Here is a 24,302-nt window from a genome sequence, read left to right as displayed (position 1 = left end):
CAAAACAAATGCACATATTTTCTCAAAGTACAGAACTGATTCATTAAAAAAAAACACACACACATGGAGGATATTGCAGCTTTACGAGACTTAATGGTTTGCCTTGTCTAACTCCCCTGGATACCAAAAGTCTTCAGATGGTGCCCCATATTAAGCTGGCAGTGTGCATAAACAGAGATAGTTCCAGGAAAGTCATTTCTTGCACACTTGGGATGTTGCCATTTCTAGGCACCTCTCTCCTCCCCTTTAAAAGTGTCATTAAATAATCAGGCCTGTGCTGCTTAGAATCTGGTGTCCGATCTATCACACATACTGTAGGGAAGCTGCTTTATTTGGAGCAGATGCTACATATTTGCTTTTTTCAGCCAGCAAAACAGGTTAAGGACAAAATAATAAATCACTGACATGTCCCAGCGCTGAGCATAAACCTAGACATTACTAGCAGATACCTAGACATTACTAGCAGATACCTAGACATCTAGCAGATACCTAGACATTACTAGCAGATACCCAGACATCGGTCTAGAACATTTTGTCGTGGTTGTTTCGCCACGACCAAATAGCTGCTGGGCACTTAACCGCAACTCTCTCCACCGCTGAAAGATTCTACCGCTAACCACTTTGCTGCCAGCCATAAACGTAAGTAAACTTCCTAAACTAAAACCCCTTACCCTAAAAACCCCTACTTTAAGTCCTTAGCCTAAAACCCCCTACCCTAACCGCTAAAACCCTTAAATTAACCCCCTATCCTAACCAATAATAAAACTTACCTTTGAAGCAGCTGGCAGCAGAGGTTCCAGTGGCAAATCAGCTGCAGCTCCCTCTGCTGCGAAGCGGCGGTGGACATTTGGTTGTGGCAAAATGGCCATGACCAAATGTCCAATTCCGCCTAGACATTACTATCACATACATAGACATTACTAGCAGATACATAGACATTACTAGCAGATACATAGACATTACTAGCAGATACATAGACATTACTATCACATACATAGACATTACTAGCAGATACATAGACATTACTAGCAGATACATAGACATTACTAGCAGATACATAGACATTACTATCACATACATAGACATTACTAGCAGATACATAGACATTACTAGCAGATACATAGACATTACTAGCAGATACATAGACATTACTATCACATACATAGACGTTACTAGCAGATACATAGACATTACTAGCAGATACATAGACATTACTAGCAGATACATAGACATTACTAGCACAAATAGATATTACTACAAGATACATAGATATTACAAGTACATACATAGACATTACTAGCACATATCTAGTCAGTACTAGCAGATACATAGACATTACTAGCACATGCATAGACATTATTAGCAGATACAGACAGTAGTAGCACATACATAGACATTACTAGTACATACATAGACATTACTAGCACATATATAGACAGTACTAGCAGACACATAGACATTACTAGCACATACATAGACAGTACTAGAAGATACATACATATTACTAGTACATAGACATTACTAGCACATATCTAACCAGTACTAACAGCCACATAGACATTACTAGCACATAAATAGACATTATTAGCAGATACATAGACATTACTAGCATATGTATAGTCATTACTAGCACATACACAGATATTACTAACACATTCTTAGACATTACTACCATACTTCCTCAATTCTAAGACGCACCCTTGATTTAATAAAAAAAAGTGGTAAAGAAAAAAAAACTACATTAAATATGCAGATTTTTTTTTTACTAGCAGACAATAGAATACATTTATCCACACACTACACTATACTACACTATACTACACCATACTACAATACAGTACAACTTTATGCTCAGCATTACATTCAATCATTCTTTGGATCACTTACATTGTCTTCTGCGATCTTGTTGCGCTCCCTCTGCACCTTCTTCAGGTCCGGTCCCTCTGAGAGTTGTATGTGAGGGGCGTGGTCTGAGCAGGGTATGATTGCCAAGCTGCTGGGTGCTGGAAACATCCCCTCTGCACCTCTTGCAGTTCACCAAGACTCGTGGGGGTGAGGGGGCCATGATTAGAGCCATGGGTTTGCCGAACTGCTGCTGGGCGCTGTAACGATCCCCACTGCAACTGCTCCAGCAGCGCCGCCTTGCAGACTTTATTTAGAATCGAGGAAATTCGGTAGCAGATACACAGACATTGCTAGCACATGCAGAGACATTACTAGCAGATACATAGACATTACTAGCAGATACCTAGCCATTACTAGCAGATACAGCAAGCAATAGAGACAAAGTCTCAAGTATCAGTGCATCTGAGTTAAGGATTGGTAATTGTATCAATACGTGTTGTTAGTGTCTTATTGGAGAACGGGCAGATACTTGTAACACCAGTTAGTTGAACAATAAACTTTATTGAAGAGCTCATTAGTGGGGTATAAGAAATGCTAGTATGTGGAGTTTTTAAAGAGCCAGCAGCTAGCATTTTTATTAAAAACAACTGTGATTCAATAGTTCCTATTAATAGGCAGATCCCCCTAGAGCATCATATTAATCTTCATATACAAGGCAATAGTACTCACGATACTGGTGTATACTGTCCTGAGATGCGTGCATCCAGCCAAAGTGTAAGTAGAGAGAAACCCAAATGGAGAAAAATGGAGCACAACGGACACTCTTTGATAAAGCGCTACTATAGCGCGAAACGCGTCAGAGTATGCATCTGTACACCTCCATGTTGTCTGCCCACTAATAAAAGTTATTTTTTAACTATTGTAATTACTAGCAGATACACAGAAATTGCTAGCACATACAAAATTAGTGCTACTAAGTTATTTCATAGTTTTGTCCACCATTCTCCAGGTTATCACTTCTCAAATTGACACAGCAGCAATGGATCAAGAGATCAGCATCATAAGCATCACCGAACAGATCACCGAACAGATCACCGAGCAGATCACAGAGCAGATCACATAACATTTAACTCCTTTGCCCTTCACACAAGCCACTTTATTTCAATAACCTGTACAACTAAACCAATGAAAAAACAGCAGATGCAGGTAAAACATCCTATATTCTTTTAAACGCAGTAACATTTCTAAAACTTCACCCCTAAATGTATGTTTTAGAAGCAGCTCAGTAAAGCTGCTATATATTGTAATGGGTTATACATTTCCCACTGTGAATACTGCAAACACACAAGGTGGGTGCCACTGACCTTGGAGCAAAATAAAACAAGCAGCAACTATAAAGATGTACCTGAAAGGGTTAAATTGATCACAAATTAATCTGTTAACTCTGGATAGCACCCTCCTCCCCTTCTCCCCCCCCCCCCTCTCCCTCTGGTATAATAACATTTAACAAAATCCCACTGGCTGTCTCTGGCTCTCTTCCAGGGACCTGTCTGTGTGACGCAACCAGAGACTACTTAAAGGGAGATTACAGGCAGTAAGACATTGTGAGCAGCCTTCCTCGTGCAGGGACATCTCACACTGATCACCACACAAGAGATTACACTGAGCACAGGGAGGCGTCTAAAGCATCACAGCCACCAGGTCACCTCCATCAGCTGTCTTCCCCAGAAGATCCCCCCGCAACGCCAGGTCTCCGGATGTACAGCGATGGGAGAATGGACTATCCTAGAGAGACTTTTGGAGGCTGCTGTCCAGCAGCACTCTACCATGATAGGAAGGTAAGAGACCCCCCCATCCTATGGAGCCAGTGACCATAAGAGCGGGGATGCCGGCACCTCTTCTCAGTGTCCTGCCTCTGTCAGCACAGACTGTCTGAACTTATCAGAGACCAACACTGAGACAAAAGCAAAAACTCCCATCAATACACAGGGTGCACAGTCTGTATTCTTACATAGTGCCAGAAATTCTGTCTCTTCCTGGAAACCGTATCCCTAAAAATGGATCAAAACAGTGGGATATCAGTGAAGGATTTGTTAAGGATGACTTGCTGAGCAATCTCTGGGTAGATGTGATTTAATACACGAATTCTGTGTGTATTCAATTTTCCGATTACTTTGGCATACCCCGCAATTGTTACTCTTACAAAAGAACTGTTTGAAGTTTATGTGTGTGTGTGTGTGTGTGTGTGTGTGTGTGTGTGTGTGTGTGTGTGTGTGTGTGTGTGTGTGTGTGTGTGTGTGTGTGTGTGTGTGTGTGTGTGTGTGTGTGTGTGTGTGTGTGTGTGTGTGTGTGTGTGTGTGTGTTTGTGTGTATATATATCTATATACAAATATATGTCCATTGTTTGCACAAGCCTGATTAATCAACCCATTTGCAACTCATTGCCACCCATCCACTACATTACACATCCCTCCTTGTTCTTTGCTTATTAGATCATAGTAGTCTGCAGGATAGAGGGGTAACAGACACAGTGCCGGCCCCCCTCCCTGACAAGATTGATGTCTCTCATTAGTATCAGTTGCATGCTGCAGACAGGGGGATTTGTTGGGTACCAGGCGTATTAGCAGAGAGTGTGTCTGGAAAGCTTTAATGTGTAAACTTAAATCACTTTGCAGAATATAGCAGCCTCTGCCATTTGTATAAGGGCATCGATACCTGATACAGAGTGACCTGAATTACACGGAATACACCAGTCCTGGTATGGATGACTAGTAATCTATATCTGCTAACTCTATTTAGCTGGTTACATTTAATCTGTAAAAGCAGAGAGGGAAAGCAGATGAATCCTATATTTAATAAAATACAGGAAGTTTAGGTTTGTCATTAATCACACATACATGCAATAACAACACGTGTATTCTACATGTCTGTATCACTTGTAATCTCTTTTGGAGAAACCTGCAGCGACCTACAAATGAAGGGGTTACAAGTGCAAACACCTCCCCCACCCCATTGTCACATTATTATACTACTTTCAATCACAGGACTACAGCTCTGTCTTTGGGATGTACAGAATAGATTCACCTGAGCAGATGATATATACAGGATATATAATCCTCCCTGCTGTCTGGGTCTGTGCGGGTCCTTTCCATGCAGAGTCTGCACACAGGTAGTGCTCACAGGCAGTGACCAGGGACCCTCCGTGTTTACTGGGGCCTGACTGTGACCATCACCACCAATATCTTGTACAGTATGTATTGTAGATATTCTTGTTATTTTATTATTCTATTACTGTATTGTACAGTGCCCTGATATTATCATCAACTTTTGCAAACACACAATTAATATATATATATATAACATTAATTTTCTAGTTTAGCAATGGGATAATAATGTTAAAAATATTTCCATACTTTGTTCAGGTAATCCCCCCCGCCCCCCTTCTCCCCCACCTTTTTAGTGAAGTGTATTCTCAGCATGCAACACAACTCATTTGCTATTTATAATTTTTTGTACGATTCCACTTGACCACATTGCAAAGCAAATAGCCTTTAAATAGAGGAGGAGGTGGGGGGAGAGGGGGAGTATTTCATTATATTGATTACTACCATTGATATTTTAGAACATTATAAATGCCTAAAGAGAAATTGTCACATGGTGTCATGAAAGAGTAGATATGAAAACATTGCACTAAAGGGTTAAAACACAAATCTACACGATCATCCCCAGTGAGCATTTCATAGGCTTATCAGTGAGTTACTTTATCTCTCCTCTCCACAACATTAAGGCTCAGAAAGCACGGTTCTCCCAGCTGTGCTTCTAATTGCATATTGTGAGGGAGTGTTGGGTGTGTGTTACCTGCTTTGCTGTACATTGAAAATCATTATTCTGTCAGAGCGGAGTACCCAGCAGATGACCGGTCACCTAATGCTCTGAGATTATGGAACGAAAATATAACTCATCTGCAATTACATTTAAGTGAGATACCATTTACAATGCAAAATGCTACAGATTAAATTGTAAATGTTTCTCAGGAAGCATTCAATGTCCACATGCTACGTTTTGAACCACTAGCACCCAGTGCACTGTTACAAAGTAAAGTTCAATAGAAAGGGAATAATAAAAATGTTAAACTATCATTAATGACTTCATATCTATAAGTACAAGAAAAGTGCTGTCTGTGTGGCTGGAAACCCTGAAGTAGCAGTTTCAGCACTGGACAGCTCCTCTCAGATGTGAGTGGACAGCCTTCCAAGCACGTGCTGAACTACAGTAGTGCAGAGCAATGAAAAAAAATACCGGATGGCCAATTATCAAGACAGATACAGTATATCTAACTGAACCCCTTTCCTGAGGTGCCTTATTGTCATAACATCTCAAGTCAGTGTTAGGCTGATTAAAATAGTATCACAAATCAATGTGCATGGAGGAAGCAAGCCAGCATGCTCCCCAAAACACCATGATCCCCAAAACATCAAGCTTCCCAAACACCAAGCTTCCCAAACACCAAGCTACCCAAAACGTGAAGCTTTCCAAAGTGGGTATTTGTTTTCTGTTCTGCACGGTCATAGACTCTTATGCAAAGGATTGCACGATTCTGACCAAATTAAAATGGCAGAAATAATACTTATTTATAGTATACAAATATAAAGATACTTTAGGGGAATTAGGTATCAAAGCCTTCCAGCTGCAAAAGTGGGGCAACACATTAGCACCAGATTAATCAAAGATAAAACTCCATTCACTTTATTGTCCCACTTTTTGCCTCCGTTTTGCAGGTGGGAGAATTGATACATAAACCTGTCTATAATTACTTTGTGTTTTCAATAACACCTGGAAAAGAGGGAAACATCTTTTTTTTTTAAAGGATTTTTAAGAGAGCTTTCTTTTTTTTCTTCTTCTTTCAAACACTTTGGGAGAATAGTTGCTTAGCAGACATTAAAATAAATACTGGTTGCAAATGATAAAAACTTTCCTTTAGAAGCAGGGATGCTAATCCACATATAGCACTCACATTGCGTATCTAACTGCTTGTGAGAACTGCACCTTGGTTAGGTTAGATTATTTTATGGGCGGAGAAAAAGAATAAATATATATATACATACACTGTATCACACTTATGCATTGGGAAAGTGTCTGACATATTTTTTATAAAGATGTATACAATACTTATACTGAGAAAGCAGAAAACAAGAGGGCTTCTTAAAATAAACCCCCCAAAATATCTAAACACAGTAGAAAATGCTGTGTATGTAAATAAAAGGCAGTGATACCATTACACTTTTACCACTGAGGTTAGGGTGGCAAATACAGAGCAATCTGAAAGTATGCATACACTTGTCACACAATTCTCTGCTGGCTTTCTCCCCATTTCTCCTTTGTCAGTGTGTGCAATGAATGCCAATTTTTAACACTTGGGCTGTAGTCAATATTCCCCCTCTGCCTTTTTCTGCTGACAATCACAATATTTGAATCATTCTATTTTTATACACAGCTAACATCGTTCTCTTTTCATAGCACTTTATATGGATTTACCAGCAGAATAAATTCTCAGCCATAACAAGCTTACTCAATGTACCCTAATTACAAGCTTACACCCTAATATATTGGCCCCTGAGGTACAAGTAGATAGCCCTGAGGGCACTGGGATTCCATCCTGTTTCTTCAACCATATAGCCAATGCCTTTAGTACTAGTTTTATCCATTCTAGAGTTGTAACTGCATCTTTCCTTCCAGGATTCTGCTGACGGTGGTTGTGATCTTCAGGATACTCATCGTTGCTATCGTAGGGGAGACGGTTTATGATGATGAGCAGACCATGTTTGTATGCAACACCCTCCAGCCCGGATGCAACCAGGCATGCTATGACAAGGCTTTCCCAATCTCCCACATCAGGTACTGGGTGTTCCAGATTATCATGGTCTGCACCCCGAGCCTCTGCTTTATCACCTACTCCGTCCACCAGTCTGCCAAGCAAAAGGAGAGGAGGTACTCCACTGTCTTCCTCACCTTGGACAGAGAGCAGGACAATGTGAAACGAGAGGACAGCAAAAAGATTAAGAACACTCTGGTCAACGGCGTCCTGCAGAACACAGAGAACTCCACCAAAGAGGCTGAGCCTGACTGCTTAGAGATCAAGGAAATCCCAAACCCCTCTATCAGGACAACCAAATCCAAGATGAGGCGCCAGGAAGGAATCTCCAGGTTCTACATCATCCAGGTGGTCTTCAGAAATGCCCTGGAAATTGGGTTCCTGGTGGGACAGTATTTCCTGTACGGATTTAATGTCCCCTCCATGTATGAGTGTGACCGGTACCCTTGCATCAAAGAGGTAGAGTGCTACGTGTCCAGGCCCACAGAGAAAACAGTGTTTCTGGTCTTTATGTTTGCAGTCAGTGGCCTCTGCGTGGTGCTCAATTTGGCTGAGTTGAACCATTTAGGCTGGAGGAAGATAAAGGTGGCAGTCAGGGGAGTGCAAGCCAAGAGGAAATCAATCTATGAGATCAGGAATAAGGACTTGCCCAGGATGGGGGTGCCCAATTTTGGCAGGACTCAGTCCAGTGACTCAGCCTATGTGTGAGGATGTTTCAGATAAGGCAGCTGAAAATTATGCCCGTTCAGCATGAGGAGATGGGGAAGGGTGCCTGATTAATGGAATGTCCTTGTACTTGATTGCCATTGCATTGTAGGAATGAACTGGCTGGGAAAAGTTAATATCATTCAAAAGCAGCTGCCAGTGATTTGCTAATTGGCTGATATCTCTGGCTCCAGTAGCTAATATTATTAACGTTTGTGAATTTTACATTTGATACCGGATCCTTTTGTACAACATTGCAAAACAGCACTTTCCTACACAGCCTCCTGTATCTCTCGGAGCTACCAATGCGCTGGTTACATTTCTGTATGTAGGCAGGTAACTATACACCATGGATAAAGGCAAACCAGAAATATCATTGATGTTTTCAATGGATTAATTGCTCTCAGTGAAACCACATGTCCTCAAAACAGGTCACTAGCAAATAACCCTTTATTATAAAGATCACACTCTTTTGCATATAGTGATACTTTGTACACACACAAGAGGTCTTCGTGGGTGTGGACCTCTTGCACAAGACCAATCTACAGACGAGGTAAAAGTTATTCATAATTGTGAGTGACCTTCAACAGAGTGCAGAGAATAACAGAATTTCAATTATAGGTCACAAATCTGTCAGGGGGATATGCTGAAAAAAAAGGTTCTTACACACCTATTATTGAAACCCTTAAAAGTATTCATGACTGCTGTATTTTTAGGGTACTTGAATGGAGCACACATCTCTTTATCTCAGTCTTCCCTCTCTCTGCCTACGCTCCTGCTATTTACACAGAAACTTCATCGCAGGACTAAACGTGAAAGGTTTCTCATTCACTATTGGGTGGGTGAGAAAGGAGCAATGAGAATAAGCCTCCACAGTGTATAATAAGGGTATCTATACATATCTGCATGTCACACACAGGCCTTGCAACCTGAACCCCAATCATAGGAAGATAAGGGTATTGGAAGATAAAAAAAGGACACATAGGAGGGTATATATAAATCCCTGGTGTGTACCCTCTTGCATGTTGAACGTTTATTATTCTCTCTGCTTGCACATTTGACATATTCCTATTAGACTAGGAGGGAACAGATATTTTGGACACAGAGAAACATGGCAGCCTGACAGGCAGAAATTGACACATCCAACTGTAATATGCGGGTCATGTAACTCCTGCTAACTCCACCTACAGCATAATCTCCCTCCATTAATGCAAGCGGCACAAAATCATTTGATACACTGATGCTAAAAGATGCTTAAGTAACTCTAGGGGCATCTGTTTAATAGTAAAATATTGACCTTGGTCCAATGACAAATGTGTTCTTCTGTTTCCCCTCACACAGATTGGGCTGTGCTCTCCCTGGGCCAGAACCACAGAGCTCCATTAAATCTGGGCTACTACTGTGACGTTACCTAAATAGGCAACATGTTATTTTCTCTGAATTTAACGGGTATCCACAAAACTAAATATATGCAAAAATAGCGGCAGTTAGTGATCTCATTAGCGTACGCTTAACTCCATGTGAAGTTAGCACTGCCTTGCGTTAGCTGCAAATAACATGGTGCTAAGCCTGTCTCACCAAAAGGCGCCATACTCCCCTGCAGCCCCTGAATAGGTGCTTAATTAAAGTTATAAAAGAGAAGACATCAGAGAGAAAAAAAACCCTGTAAATAACAATATGATAGTTAAATCATACCTAACTGTGGTCTACACTTACCCAGACCCTGTAACAGACATATCTCAGGGTATGGGTGTGAGTAACGGCGCCTTTAGCGCTGACCCAACTAACGTCTTGTTCAATCCCTGCGGTAACTATAATGGAGCTCTGGGGACCTGCGCGGTTAGAGGGCACGCCTCTTTTGCATCTCATTAGCGCTAACATCCGTTATAGTGACGCACGGGCTCGTTACAGCAGAAAACAGCACTTGAGAAGTAAAATGAAGTTAACATCTCGTTTAGTCAATAACGGATCTTTGTGGATCTGGGCATTCCGTGTAAATCACAGCCGTGCAACGCACTATAAACCAGCAATCATCACGGGGTTAAATAGAAGCCGCAGCTGGTGGAGAAGCCTGCAGTGTGTTTCTGAGAGAGTAGGTGACAGCAGAGTCTTGTTTCTCTTGTTCCCCTCACTGTTTGATCAGGCCTTGCTGCATGGTTGGGTTATGCTCCTGTATTCTGCTTTACTGCGCTTTGCTTATTGAGATGTTTGCTGGGTGATTAAGTGCTGAGCTTTACATTCACAATGTCACTGGATTTCAGGTCTCTCTGTGCACAATTTTACGGAAGACTAAAGTGTTTTTCTGATGGTGTACTCTTGCCTCCCACTGACACTTGTTTTGTTATTTTAAAGCAGTAATCCGATTAATACAATTTATTTATTTGAATAATTTTTTTACATAAACGAAGCAAGGAGGGAAGGGGCGGGGGCCTCTATGGGAGTCCCCAGAGCTAAAAATACTGCGGTTCAGCTCCTGGGCGCCACTGGCTTCAATTATGTAAAAAATAGAATTTCCCATTTTGCCGGGATTGCTGCTTTACCGTGTTACGGGCTAACGCACCCAATCTGGCGTCAACTTCAATTCAAGTCAATGTCAGATTGGAAGCTTTAACCCAGGGGCGGCCAACTCCAGTCCTCAAGAGCCACCAACAGGTCAGGTTTTCAGGATATCCCTGCTTCAGCACAGGAGGTGCAGTCAAAGACTAAGCCACCTGTGCTGAAGCAGGGATATCCTGAAAACCTGACCTGTTGGTGGCTCTTGAGAACTGGAGTTGGCCACCCCTGCTTTAACCCCTAAAGGTCAGAATAATACATGGATACTGCCCTCTGTTAATGGGGAAATAATTTATTAGACACCAATCTAATTCCCGGTTTAAAACGCTCAGGAGTAAAGGGGAATTCCTACCCGTCTATTCTCAAACTCAACTTCATTAGTCCATACATCCAAACGTAGGGCTGATTTTTTTAGGCTCTCGCAAAGATATGCAAAGCGTCTGCACTCTGAACTCATCCCAATGAAGTATTCATACATCTTCAATATCCACACTTGAAATGATTTCTAAAATGAGTCTGACTATCTCTATCCAAAGCATCTCCACAGCTACAATTCTGTGTAAGATCTATGCATGTGGCTACTCACGCTGAGACGGCGAGGGAAAGAATGCCTTTTGGAGGCAGCCATTTTAAATGTGGCAAGAGAAATATATATGCTGTATTTTCCTGGAGCTGCAAATCAAACACTGTAAGCAGAGACGGTATCCATACATTAACCACCGTTAAAAGTGAATGTGCTTTTAACCCTTTATGTGCTAGATGTGCATTCACCGTGATGTGTTGCAGGCACCTCCAGGATTAAAGGGGTTCAGAAGAAGTCCCTTTGTCAGGGCAGACTGGGGATACTCCACATTCACCACACAGCCTGCACGCTTCTACCAGAGACCTTAATCACTGAACGCTCCTTCAAGAGGGATCACGTCACCTGTTCTCTGCACCTGTGGTGCTGCAGGGACATTGTGTATTGCTCGATGTGACACACACAGCCACACTGCTCTGCAATGCTCTGCAGAAGCACAGTGTTACATCTCCTTTCTGCATTTGGAAACTGTTTTTTTTTGGGGGGGGGATCGTGAGGTAAGATCTGACGTTCTTCCACATCATATGTACATCATCGCTGCTGGATGGTCAAACTCAGTGGTCAAAAGGGCTTTAAAAAGTAGTAGTACCGTGCCTGATTGAAAAGAATAATAATAAACTTTGGGACATAGATAATAATTGCGAAAGATTTATAGGAGAAAGTGGAACTGTACGTGTGTACGGATAATTCGTGTGTCCCATCACACTTTAACCAACGGACATAATATTCATTATAAAACTTACATCACGTATTATACATGAACATATCCTTGCTGGAAATATATACCCTTTGCGGACACTGCAAACGCTAGAAATCTTTTTGCGGCCCTATTTTCCTTTTAACCATGCGATTAGTCTTTGGCTTGGTGCACATGTACAGATAGGTTCTGATTGACAAATATTCTGATTCAATCCTTCCTCCCTGGATGGTCTCTACTGAACTGAATGTCCCCCAGGAACAAAGGGCTTTATGGAGATGTAAAGAATAGTATTATTTATCAGCAGTCATTATCATCTGAAAGCGTGTAACGGGTCTTTCAGCTCAGGTGCCAACACTACAAATCCTAGTTGGCATTCCCAGATAAAAAGAAAGGAGGGACTATTCATTTAAGTGAATAACTTGGTGATCGATAAAGGCAATCGCACTTTAGCTAATGAACCCCCAAAAAATGGCATGTCACCCTTGCATAGTGTTCCACATACAACATACATACAGTCAAAGCACACAGCGTTTATATAAGAGGGGAGCTGCCAGCCCCTGCTGTGTGTGTAGATGGAGTTATTGAATCGGCAGTAAGTGTTGCAGGAATCTCAGACTCCTCACTGCCCTGTTACCAGTTACCATCTGGGAGAGTCATTGACCTCGGGCACTGCTGCTTCCTAGACTGTGAGAGCTCTGTATAGTAACACTGCAGTATACGCAGGCCCATATTTACTACGACACCTTCCAGCCCATTCGGGCATCTTATTGAGTGGTGCTCACTTAGTAAAAAGGGCCCATTTTCTCTCTTTATAAATCCAGGACAGTAGTTCATAGGACACCTAAAACCTAAACTCCTCAACAGCAAAAACTACCAGCACTCCTGCTGCGTCTCTGCTCCTCCTTATATTCACCTTACATAGAGCAGATGGCCCCTTCAGCAGATAAGGGACTATGTGCCATGGCTTTCACATCCAGCTATATCCAGTGTCCCAGTGCACCAGAAGGACTGCATTTTATACTCATATTTGTATATTGTATATGGAATTGTTTCATACAATAAACAACAATGTAACAATCAGCAGATAATAAAGTACTTGCCTTTCTTTGTATGCTGTGTTTATAGACTCCCCTTCTTTCCCTTGTTTCAGTGTACAATTCACTTTGTGAATTCACAGAAATAATTGGGACACACTCACGGGTGTTTTTAATTGATAAACATGGACCTGCTTTGACTGCTAAAATGATTTTTTCCTGCAGGGGAAAATGTGCAGCCGCGTAGTGTAAATACAGCAGGCCCCGCTCATACGGCGGGTTCTATTCCAGGCCGCCGCCGTAAAGCGGAAATCGCTGTAAAGCGGGGCTCTGCTGTACTGTATTGTACCTTTGAAAACAGAGATGCAGAGCTGTAAACCGACTGTTTTGCTAACAAATTGCACCTGACAAGGAGTTGCGCACAGACTAAAACTGTTGCTTAGTGATAGCCGGATACTCAGCTGCTGAGCGCGTCATGCTGAAAATCGGCAGAAAAACGGAACAAGCGCCAAACCTAATGAATATGGGTATACTTTGGGAAGCGCTGTATGAGTGGAACGCTGTAAAGCGGGGCCCTACTGTATAATGATAGATAAGTGTTCGGACCTTCCCCCGATGTAGCCTCGGAAGGTCACTGGCTAGGAAGGTAATCCCGTGTTCAAGCTTCAACATAACTAGTAATTACCATTTATTAAACCTGGCCGGCAGCAGGCCCTGCGCGCCTCTCCTCGCTAAACAAGGAAAGATTGTGTTATTTGGGTGTCACAGGAGAGCTGCTAAGAGGATGAATTGCCCGTGTGACCGAGCGGCCGCGCCTGTGACAAGCTCCTGTCCCTATAGGCAGATATTCATGCTTATTAAGAGAGATTGTTATCTGAGCCCAGCTTCGCCAGGAGTTTCTGACCTCCTTTCTAAACTAGTAGCTCCTCCGAGTAATGGGCAGCTTTCAGCACACACGTTTATTAACCCCTCTTGCTCATTAGGAACTCATAGACAGAACCCAGGACATGATTTCCCAATGGACAGTCTGATTTTTCGTTACTGAGAGGCCTTGGATAGATCATGAGGGCGTCACTGTCCTCTAGATGGAGAGACCTCATTTCTGTGTGACCTTGAGCAGATGCCCGGATCCCAAATATGTGGCTAGTAAATCCGTGTGGGAAAGGGATTCATGGTGCTTGTAATACTTAATGCACAGCACGCTGTACAAAACAAATAATATATATATATATATATATATATATATATATTCTGCTTGATTACTACCAAAGGCAATGAAAAACAAAGTAACTTATAAGAGATTCAGACCCAGTGCCAAGAGCGCGGGTTTCAGCCTTAGGCCGCGCTTATAGTGCCGGCAACGGCGATGCATCGTTGCCCGAAAACAAATGCATTGTCGCTGCCGCGTGTGCTTATAGTAAGCGCGATGGCGACAAAGCGACATGGCGACGCGATTTTCGGAAGCCGGGAATATTTGATTTTTCAGGGGCTGTCACCTCATGTGACAGCCCCTGAACCAATCAATGCCCTGGTCGACCGCGCCGCCGCCGCAAAGCGAAATACAACTTTTGCTAGTGGCGACGGGTAACATCACGCGTCGCCGTCGCGGGCACTATATGCGCAGCCTTAAGCGTGTAATATAGTACGTGCGTGTGCGCTACCATGCGGTTCAATTATAATTGGCTGTGTTAGCCAGACGTTTATATACTTGGGAAGCGCGCGCACGTTGCTGCCACGCTGTGAACCAATCACAGCGCGGCCTAATGCTGTGACATCAGAGTCATGCCCCCTAACCATGCGCGTCACCGCTTGCACCCTAGCAACCAAATGCGCACGCGCAACGCCGGGCGCCCGCACGCGCAGCAGCGAGGACTATATAACAAGCCTTAGACACTAGTCACTTTTCCTTCTGATTACTGTAATGCAGGGGTGGCCAACTCCAGTCCTCAAGGGCCACAACCAGGTCACATTTTAAACATATCCCTGCTTCAGCACAAGTGGCTCAGCCATTGATTGATATCCTTAAAACCTGACCTGATGGTGGCCCTTCAGGACTGGTGTTGACCACTTCCTGTAATATATTAAGCTGCCAGAATGAAGCCCAAGAGGACTTTATAGTCCCAAAATATCCACCCCCACCCGATTATGTAATCTCCTTTCACCACCTCAGTGCACAATACATGCTTTTCTAAAGCCGGTGGATAGTCTTCACTCTGTCTCCACTTGGCACTTTGAGACTGGACCGTTCGATGCGCTCTGCACAGGCACCTCTCATCCCTGCACAGGCACCTCTCATCCCTGCAGTTTGAGGTGAAGTTGGTGCAAATGTATTCCTAGAAGGAGTTTGACGATCAACAGTTCTTACAAACCCCACATCACGTGACGTTATTATCTTATTTTTACTATCTTACTCAGATTACAATTTGCCCAAAATTTGGTTTTATTGCAAAACTACTGATAGAAATTCAACTATTGTGTGACAGATTCACTTGTGTTCAAACTAAAGTGTGTATTACACGTTTCCAGCATACGTCCTTCCTAAATTCACATGGACATTCGCTGAATAAACCGTGACAACTTTGTATATCTTGACTTCTGGCGCTATATCAAAATCAGCAATTACGATTTAAAGCTACCAAATTTCTGTAAGGTTCTCATCAACCAGCAACGTATGAGACAGAGCAGATGGAAGTTTGTGACATTATATTTCAAAGATTACAGTGTTAGTGATTGGAACAAGACTCATGCTGTCTGCTTAATTATTTGTACTCTTATACCGACCTGTTGAAGCCGGGACTGTCCTAGATAGAGCAGGACAATTGGTAGGTTTATTATAATATCTTAAATTATGAAGTCTCCTGGTCACTTCCAGGGAAGAAAAAAATCCTGATAATTCCCGCCCCCCCCCCCCCTCCCCAACTATTATAGGACACGAGAGAATGTCAGCCTGCTGAAACTCTAAATCCAATTATTCCTTTGTAACTGTAAAACTGAGTACAGGCATACCCCACATTAACATACGCAATGGGACCGGAGCATGTATGTAAAGCGAAAATGTACTTAAAGTGAAGCACTACCTTTTTCCCACTTATCGATGCATCTGTACTGCAATCATCATATACGTGCATAACTGATGTAAATAAGGCATTTGTAACAGGCTCTATAGTCTCCCTGCTTGCGCACAGCTTCGGTACAGGTAGGGAGCCGGTATTGCTGTTCAGGACGTGCTGACAGGCGCATGCGTGAGCTGCCATTTGCATATTGGGCGATATGTCCTTACTCGCGAGTGTACTTAAAGTGAGTGTCCTTAAACCGGGGTATGCCTGTAGTGAGCGTGTATACCCAGCCTGGGTGAGCTAGAAAAGGTTTATTTTTATGGGCAGTTCTGCCATTCCTGCGCTATGAAAAAACAATCTCATGGAAAATAAAAGAGGGCAGATTTTTAATATGTTGGAATTTAATCACAAAGAACAGGATATATGAAATATTTATCCAGAAGCGGCAGGTGGTGCCTGATCTATACCAGGATAATCCGCTCAGCAATTTCTGGATTATACAATAAAAAAAAAAGGTACCATGGAAAATAGACTCTGGGATAATGACAATTGTATTTTATCTGGAAAAAAAGAAGCTTGTACTCTTTGGTTTATTAGAGACACAAACCTATAAAAGAAATGATTGTGTCGGAAAGTGAGGCCCATTCCATGGGAGACGTCAGGATCCAAACAGTTATTTACACTTTTTAAAACTCAAAATGTATTATTTTTATTGTAAGGTGAAGGTGGGACCATGGGTTAGGAGTACTACAAAATAAAGAAAATGGAGGGAGATGATGAGGGGGGGGGGCAACAAAGTGCTGAGGGGCACAGGATCAGTTACAATGCATTCAATAAGCATATTAAACAGTCGATCTAAAAGCAAACAAGTTACCACCTTCATCGTCTCATATGTGGATGCCGGAAGTTAGCGGGAATCACAGGAGGATACCCGTGGTCCCCAAATCCTTACATACCTAGGATCGGTGTCCTTCAGTAAGCTGCTGAGCTTCTCCATCATTATGTTATTTATTTTGTTTTGGACTGCGCTAATTGGGGGGTATTTGCTTGCGTCCAATGTACCGCTATCATGGATTTCACTGCTGATAGGATGTGTTTAATCAATGTGTCTAGATTCTTATCTAGGTCTTCAATAGGTTTGCTTATTGATATAGTTTCCAAGCTTCATGGAGAACTCAGTCCAGTACTTTGAATGATTCAGCTTTTGATTCGTTCCCAAAATAGGGTGATCTTGGGGCATGTCCACAAGATATGTTTGAACGTGCCATTTTGACTACATTTACACCAACACAGGGGCGTCACTGTTGGGAAGGAGTGGAGGTGGGATGGAGTATAGTAGCATCTATGGAAGACCTTAAGATTGATTTCTCTGGCCGAGGACCATGCTACTCTATCGAAAATGTCCTCCCAGTCCTTGGCATCCAGCTTGTATCTAATGTCCCATTCCCAAAACAGAGTGCTTTTGTTCGTGTGCTCTCTATTCTGTGCTAGTAACATCTGATAAAAGAGAGCTATTGTCCCTTCGTGGTACCCAGCCCTCAAATAAAGGTTTTTAAATGTGGTTAGTGTTCTGTGTAGTCTGTTTCTAACTTGGAGTGATGCTAGGAAAAGGTTTATCTGTAGGTATTGATATAATACTTTGTGGGGGATATTGCGATCATCATGAAACATTTGAAAATATTTAAATACAGTCTCTCGCCATAAAGTCCTTAACTTTAGTTAACTAAGAGCCATAAGAACCCGGGTGAAGACTGGGCCAAAATTTGGATTGCCCATGATTGGATTGCCCAAGAGAGAGGTAAGGGGTGATGGAATGCTTGAGGCACCCCACCTCCAAAAAGCCCTAACCCCAGATCTTTAGGGAATGAACAATAACATGGGGTCTCCCAGCCTGTGGAGGTCTGGCTTCCCCCTTTTAGCAAACTAGTCACTTGAGAAAGACCTATTGGTCGAAACGTTGTGTGGCACAATAAATTAGCTTTATTTAAAAACCGTGGAGCATTGGATCCTTCCTTCCTGAGTTCCCCCTTTTAGCCACAGCAGGGGCAACATGTCTTCCACCCCTGCCCTCTCTATATCGACCGAGGGCTTGGAGTCTTTCAGCACTGATTAGTATATCAAGGGGCTCAGCCTGGCTGCCTTATGGTATCTTGTCAAGTTTGGTTGTGCCAGGCCTCCTGCGGTCATTATGTATTGCTTAATTCTGGGTCTGCGGCCTCGCCATATAAAGTCTGTCATATCTTTCTCTACGTCCCTACTGTGAGACATTGGGACCGTGAGAACCTGGAAGAGATACAGGATACGGGGCAAGGGGTTCATTTTTATTGATGTCCATCTCCCAGACCTAGAGATCTGGTAGGAATTCCAACTCCTAAGATTTTTTTTTTTAAGGTTTTCATAAGTGTAGGATATTTCACATCGTATAGTTCCTAAAATGCTTCACGGATGAATACTCGCAGATATTTCATTGTCAGTCTTCCAGTTAATTGGAAAGTCTTTTTTTTTTAGTTTGCTAAGCTAGGCTATAGGGATATGCATGCTCATAGTTTTGGAATTGGAGTGATTAACCCTCAAGTTCGAGTCTCTTCCAAACTCTTCTATAGAGATTCGTAGAAGGCCTTGCCGAGAAGTCTGTGGCTCTGTTATAGAGAGCAAGAAATCGTCTGTGAATACAGATATTTTGTATGTTCTGTCACCTACGTCGACCCATGAAATGTTCGCGTTCAATAGAATTATGGAAGCCAAGGCCTCGATACATAGAACAAACAGGAGGGGAGACATAGAGCAGCTCAGACATGTGCAGGTTGTTATTTCGAAAGGCCTAGATGTATATCCAAAAGTTTGCACTGTGGTTATGAGGCTAGATTATAAGGCTTGGACTCCTTTTATAAATCTATCATTGATTCCCATTTTCTTCACTATCTGGAGCAAGAAGTGACGGGCTACCCTGTCAAAGGCCTTTTCCAGTTTGAGGTTCATAATTACAGTTGGCCTTTGAGTTTCGTTTGTGTTATGTATATTAATAATTCCACGGATATTGTCACATGCCTGACGTTCTAGTATATAGCCCACTTGGTTGGGGTAAACTAATGTGTTTAGGACCTTGCTAAAGTGGATGCTCAGCACTTTGGCGAAGATCTTGATGTCCGTATTAAAGCAACAAAACTACATTACCCTCTTTTTTATTATTTGTATATGTAAAACATGTGGCAATGTATAATTCTACATTCTTACCTAAGGTGCCAATCATTGAGTGCTCCTGTTATAAATCTGTAAAAATCCCGATTGTGTGCCTAACGAAAGGGCCGCCTTCTAACTGTGTGCTTCAGTCAGTGAAATGCTGCAGCTGATATGCAGCATTTTATTTCTACGTGTAACACATTGTTACAGCTTTCAGAGTAATAGACAGTCTGCTTATTGGAACAGAGCAACACATCAGTTTGTGATACTTTGTTGCTAAAATGCAGAGCTCAAAATGGTATGTGCCAGAGCCTGCTTCAAAAGAAGAAATGGATGTGACTTTCTGAATGGTTGATGTAGCAAGAATGATTACATTGTTTCGGGGTCAGGTACCTGTCCGGCTTGTTTCATAGAAGAGCTGGTTGCAAGGCCTTCCTTATTTTCTCTGGTCTCAGAATTTCCCAATAAAAGGTTGTTTAAGCGCCAGTGTGGGGTAGGGATCGCTTGCTTGAAACCCTTCAGCGAAATTGATACTGGGACATGGTCCAGCGCTAAACTATCTTATCTTATACTATATTAGTGAAAGCACTGTATGTTTGCCTGCCTGCCTGCCTGCCTGCCTGCATGCCTGCCTGCTGGATGTCCGGTGTCCCTAGCGGCAATCTCATTGGTCCCTTGGCCCGCCCGCCCCCGCACACCTCTCATTGGCCTCACACACTCACACCACCCCCTTGGCCCGCCCCCCACACCTCTCATTGGCCTGAGGCGGAGTGACGGGCCAAAGGTCCAAAAAAATAAATAAAACACACACACACACACACACACACACACACACACACACACACACACACACACCTCTCTCCCCTCTCCAAATCACCTTTTCCCCCTCCCCAGCGGCATCACCTCTTCCCCCTCCCCAGCGGCATCACCTCTTCCCCCTCCCCAGCGGCATCACCTCTTCCCCCTCCCCAGCGGCATCACCTCTTCCCCCTCCCCAGCGGCATCACCTCTTCCCCCTCCCCAGCGGCATCACCTCTTCCCCCTCCCCAGCGGCATCACCTCTTCCCCCTCCCCAGCGGCATCACCTCTCCCCGCTCCAAATCACCTCTCCCCGCTCCAAATCACCTCTCCCCCTCCCCGCTCCAAATCACCTCGCTTCCCGCAGCTGCCACGCGGCGCGTAAGATGGCGGACCCCCTTCCTCCCTCGCGGCGCCGAGTCAGACGGTGGCGGCGCCCGGAAGTACAGGTAGGTGTCGCTCCCCACCTCCGGCGCCAAACGGAACTGAGAAAGGGCGCATCAACTGAGGTGTGTGTGTGTGTGTGTGTGTGTGTGTGTGTGTGTGTCACTGTCCACTGCCCCCCCCTCCTATCCACTGCCCCCCCCTCCTGTCCACTGCCCCCCCCTCCTGTCCACTGCCCCCCCCTCCTGTCCACTGCGTCCCCCCTCCTGTCCACTGCGTCCCCCCTCCTGTCCCCCCTCCTGTCCACTGCCCCCCCCTCCTGTCCACTGCCCCCCCCCTCCTGTCCACTGCCCCCCCCCTCCTGTCCACTGCCCCCCCCTCCTGTCCACTGCCCCCCCCTCCTGTCCACTGCCCCCCCTCCTGTCCACTGCCCCCCCTCCTGTCCACTGCCCCCCCTCCTGTCCACTGCCCCCCCCTCCTGTCCACTGCCCCCCCTCCTGTCCACTGCCCCCCCTCCTGTCCACTGCCCCCCCTCCTGTCCACTGCCCCCCCCTCCTGTCCACTGCCCCCTCCCTCCTGTCCACTGCCCCCCCCCTCCTGTCCACTGCCCCCCCCCCTCCTGTCCACTGCCCCCCCCCTCCTGTCCACTGCCCCCCCCCTCCTGTCCACTGCCCCCCCCTCCTGTCCACTGCCCCCCCCTCCTGTCCACTGCCCCCCCCCCCTCCTGTCCACTGCCCCCCCCCCTCCTGTCCACTGCCCCCCCCCCTCCTGTCCACTGCCCCCCCCCCCTCCTGTCCACTGCCCCCCCCCTCCTGTCCACTGCCCCCCCCTCCTGTCCACTGCCCCCCCCCCCTCCTGTCCACTGCCCCCCCCCTCCTGTCCACTGCCCCCTCCCTCCTGTCCACTGCCCCCCCCTCCTGTCCACTGCCCCCCCCTCCTGTCCACTGCCCCCCCCCTCCTGTCCACTGCCCCCCCCCTCCTGTCCACTGCCCCCCCCCTCCTGTCCACTGCCCCCCCCCTCCTGTCCACTGCAGGAAATGCAGGGGGAGGAATCCATGCCTTTGAGGCGCCCCCCCCCTCCCTTTGACGCCCCCCCCCTCCCTTTGACGCCCCCCCCCTCCCTTTGACGCCCAACCCCCTCCCTTTGACGCCCCCCCCTCTCCCTTTGACGCCCCCCCCCCTCTCCCTTTGACGCCCCCCCCCTCTCCCTTTGACGCCCCCCCCTCCCTTTGACGCCCCCCCCCTCCCTTTGACGCCCCCCCCCTCCCTTTGACGCCCCCCCCCTCCCTTTGACGCCCCCCCCTCCCTTTGACGCCCCCCCCCTCCCTTTGACGCCCCCCCCCTCCCTTTGACGCCCCCCCCCTCCCTTTGACGCCCCCCCCTCCCTTTGACGCCCCCCCCTCCCTTTGACGCCCCCCCCTCCCTTTGACGCCCCCCCCCCTCCCTTTGACGCCCCCCCTCCCTTTGACGCCCCCCCTCCCTTTGACGCCCCCCCCTCCCTTTGACGCCCCCCCCTCCCTTTGACGCCCCCCCCCTCCCTTTGACGCCCCCCCCCTCCCTTTGACGCCCCCCCCCCTCCCTTTGACGCCCCCCCCCTCCCTTTAACGCCCCCCCCCTCCCTTTGACGCCCCCCCCCTGCCTTTGACGCCCCGCGCGCACACACTGACTGACTGCCGCACGCACACACTGACTGACGCGCACACAAAGCCTGACTGACGCACGCACACACTGACTGAGGCACACACTGACTGTGTGTGCGTCAGTCAGTCTGTGTGTGTTTGTGTTTCTGCCTCAGACTCACTGACGCGCGAGCAAACACACAGTGACTGACGCACACACGCTACATGAAGCTGTAAAGGAGGGAGGGAGGGGGGGACTGGATTGATGTGAATGGGGGACAAACAGAGAGAGGGGGGAGGAGAGAGAGGAACGGGAACATTACATCCCGGGCAACGCCGGGTCTCTCAGCTAGTTATCTATATCAGCCTTAGTTACGTTGCAAGCTGGATCCCGCGAGAGGAGTATATAATCAATGTGTGTGTTGGTTATGAGGGGAAGAGTAGAAGGTGTAGCTTCTGGATGTGGGGTTCATTCATCTCCAAGCATCTATGAGGGAATTGTCTACCAAGGCCTTCCAGGGTTGATTTCTTTTTCTTTCTGCAAGCAAATGCTCAGTATTCGTTGTATTAGCGCTATTTTTTCTTGTTGTTATCTAGGATGGTATTCAGATCACCAAGTATGAGGCGGCCTTTTTTATGTTGCATTATAGTAGGGAAAATTTTGCTTCGAAAGCTGGATTGGCCATCATTTAGGGCGTGTATGCTCACTAATGAAATATCCTCCGGGGTATGCCTACAACCATAAGCATTCTCCCTGTTCTATTAGATTTCATATAGTTTCATTTGAAGGGCGTGCTTGACCCAAAAAGTATAGTAACTCCCACCTTCTTGTTGCATGCCGGCGAGTGGAATATTTGGGGAAATGCCTTATCTGTTAGCCATCCCATTTAAGTGTGTCTCCTGTATCATACAAACATCGACCTTTCTGGCCTAGAAGTCTCTAAATGCTAGTTTCCATTTGATGGGCGAGTTTAAGCCCTTGATATTGAAAGATAGAATCGAACAGTTATTACTACAAGCCAGTAGGGTAGGTAATATTAGTTCTAAGTGAGGTGTTCGGTTCTTATAAATTGAAATACTACAGGTGAGACCGTTTCTGCGGTTTACTTTCTCATCAGACACTGAGTGGTGGAGTGAAGGGGGTGGAGAGGGAGAAACTATAATGGGTTCTAACAATGTGAGGAGGGGGCGGAACTAGCCTGCTAACATATCAGGTCTGCTTTTGGGGGGAGGAGGAGAGTTCTGCAGAGTCTAAGGGTTGGTTTTGGGGGTTAAAGGGTGAAGAGCTCCTCTCTCAACACACACGTTTGTTTTGAAAAGATATTAAAGAATTCAATTAGTTTTGATGTAGTTTGCATTCTCACAAAGCTCAGTCCAAACCATATTGTTTAATTAAACTTCTCGCAGCGTGCGCTTAATAACTTTTATCAAAGAGATTAACAATAAATCTTAACAGTTATAAACTGGTTGCTGGGTGGATTAAACCTCTAGTATTCCCGAACACCGTTGCATCTGCATTTCACCTCATCCATTCGTCATCTATAACCATCTAGCAAGACAACAGCCAAACACATTTTAAGTTCTGGTGGGTGAAAAAGGCAACAAGATGGTAAACCCTACAGCCTTGAAAATTACAAAGCCAGTACTGTACATCCAACTTCACACTGATGAGACCCATTAAGGTTGAAACATGTCTGTGAATGGGTTCTCTGGCTTTGCATCTGATTCCCATGCTGTGCTTTAAAGCGAGCATTAGCTTATAAGGGTTCCATGTAAAAATGGATTTAAGGCAAAAGGTGACACGGGGTGCTCATTTGCATGTCATTTCCCAGAATCCCTTGATGCAGTGGTAGCACTGTATGCTAGGGGATAATGGTGAAAGGCAGTGTTTCAGAGTTGTCTAAGACATGTGAATGTGCTCACAAGTGATGTATATATATATATATATATGTGTGTGTGTGTATAGATAGATATTT

The 24,302-nt window shown here is 45.1% G+C and overlaps 1 protein-coding gene across 1 annotated transcript; it reads left to right on the top strand.

Moving 5' to 3' along the window:
- Positions 1-3,432: 3,432 nt before the first annotated feature.
- Positions 3,433-13,364, top strand: GJD2 (gap junction protein delta 2). The gene is made up of 2 exons (XM_075613210.1): positions 3,433-3,683; positions 7,582-13,364. Exons 1-2 carry the CDS (start codon positions 3,613-3,615, stop codon positions 8,423-8,425), a joined length of 915 nt encoding a protein of 304 aa, XP_075469325.1. The 5' UTR covers positions 3,433-3,612; the 3' UTR covers positions 8,426-13,364.
- Positions 13,365-24,302: the final 10,938 nt, after the last annotated feature.

Source organism: Ascaphus truei, chromosome 9 (genome assembly GCF_040206685.1).
Source record: "Ascaphus truei isolate aAscTru1 chromosome 9, aAscTru1.hap1, whole genome shotgun sequence".
Classification (NCBI taxonomy): Eukaryota; Metazoa; Chordata; class Amphibia; order Anura; family Ascaphidae; genus Ascaphus; species Ascaphus truei.
Note: the sequence above shows the minus strand (reverse complement) of the source record. Positions and strands in the feature narration are given on the sequence as shown.

What these genes read in the sequence shown, in the direction of transcription:
- GJD2 (XM_075613210.1), top strand. Translation starts at nt 3,613, where the DNA reads ATGGGAGAATGGACTATCCTAGAGAGACTTTTGGAGGCTGCTGTCCAG. An exon ending in CACTCTACCATGATAGGAAG is followed by an intron (nt 3,684 to 7,581) that starts GTAAGAGACCCC and finishes CTTTCCTTCCAG; the next exon opens with GATTCTGCTGACGGTGGTTG.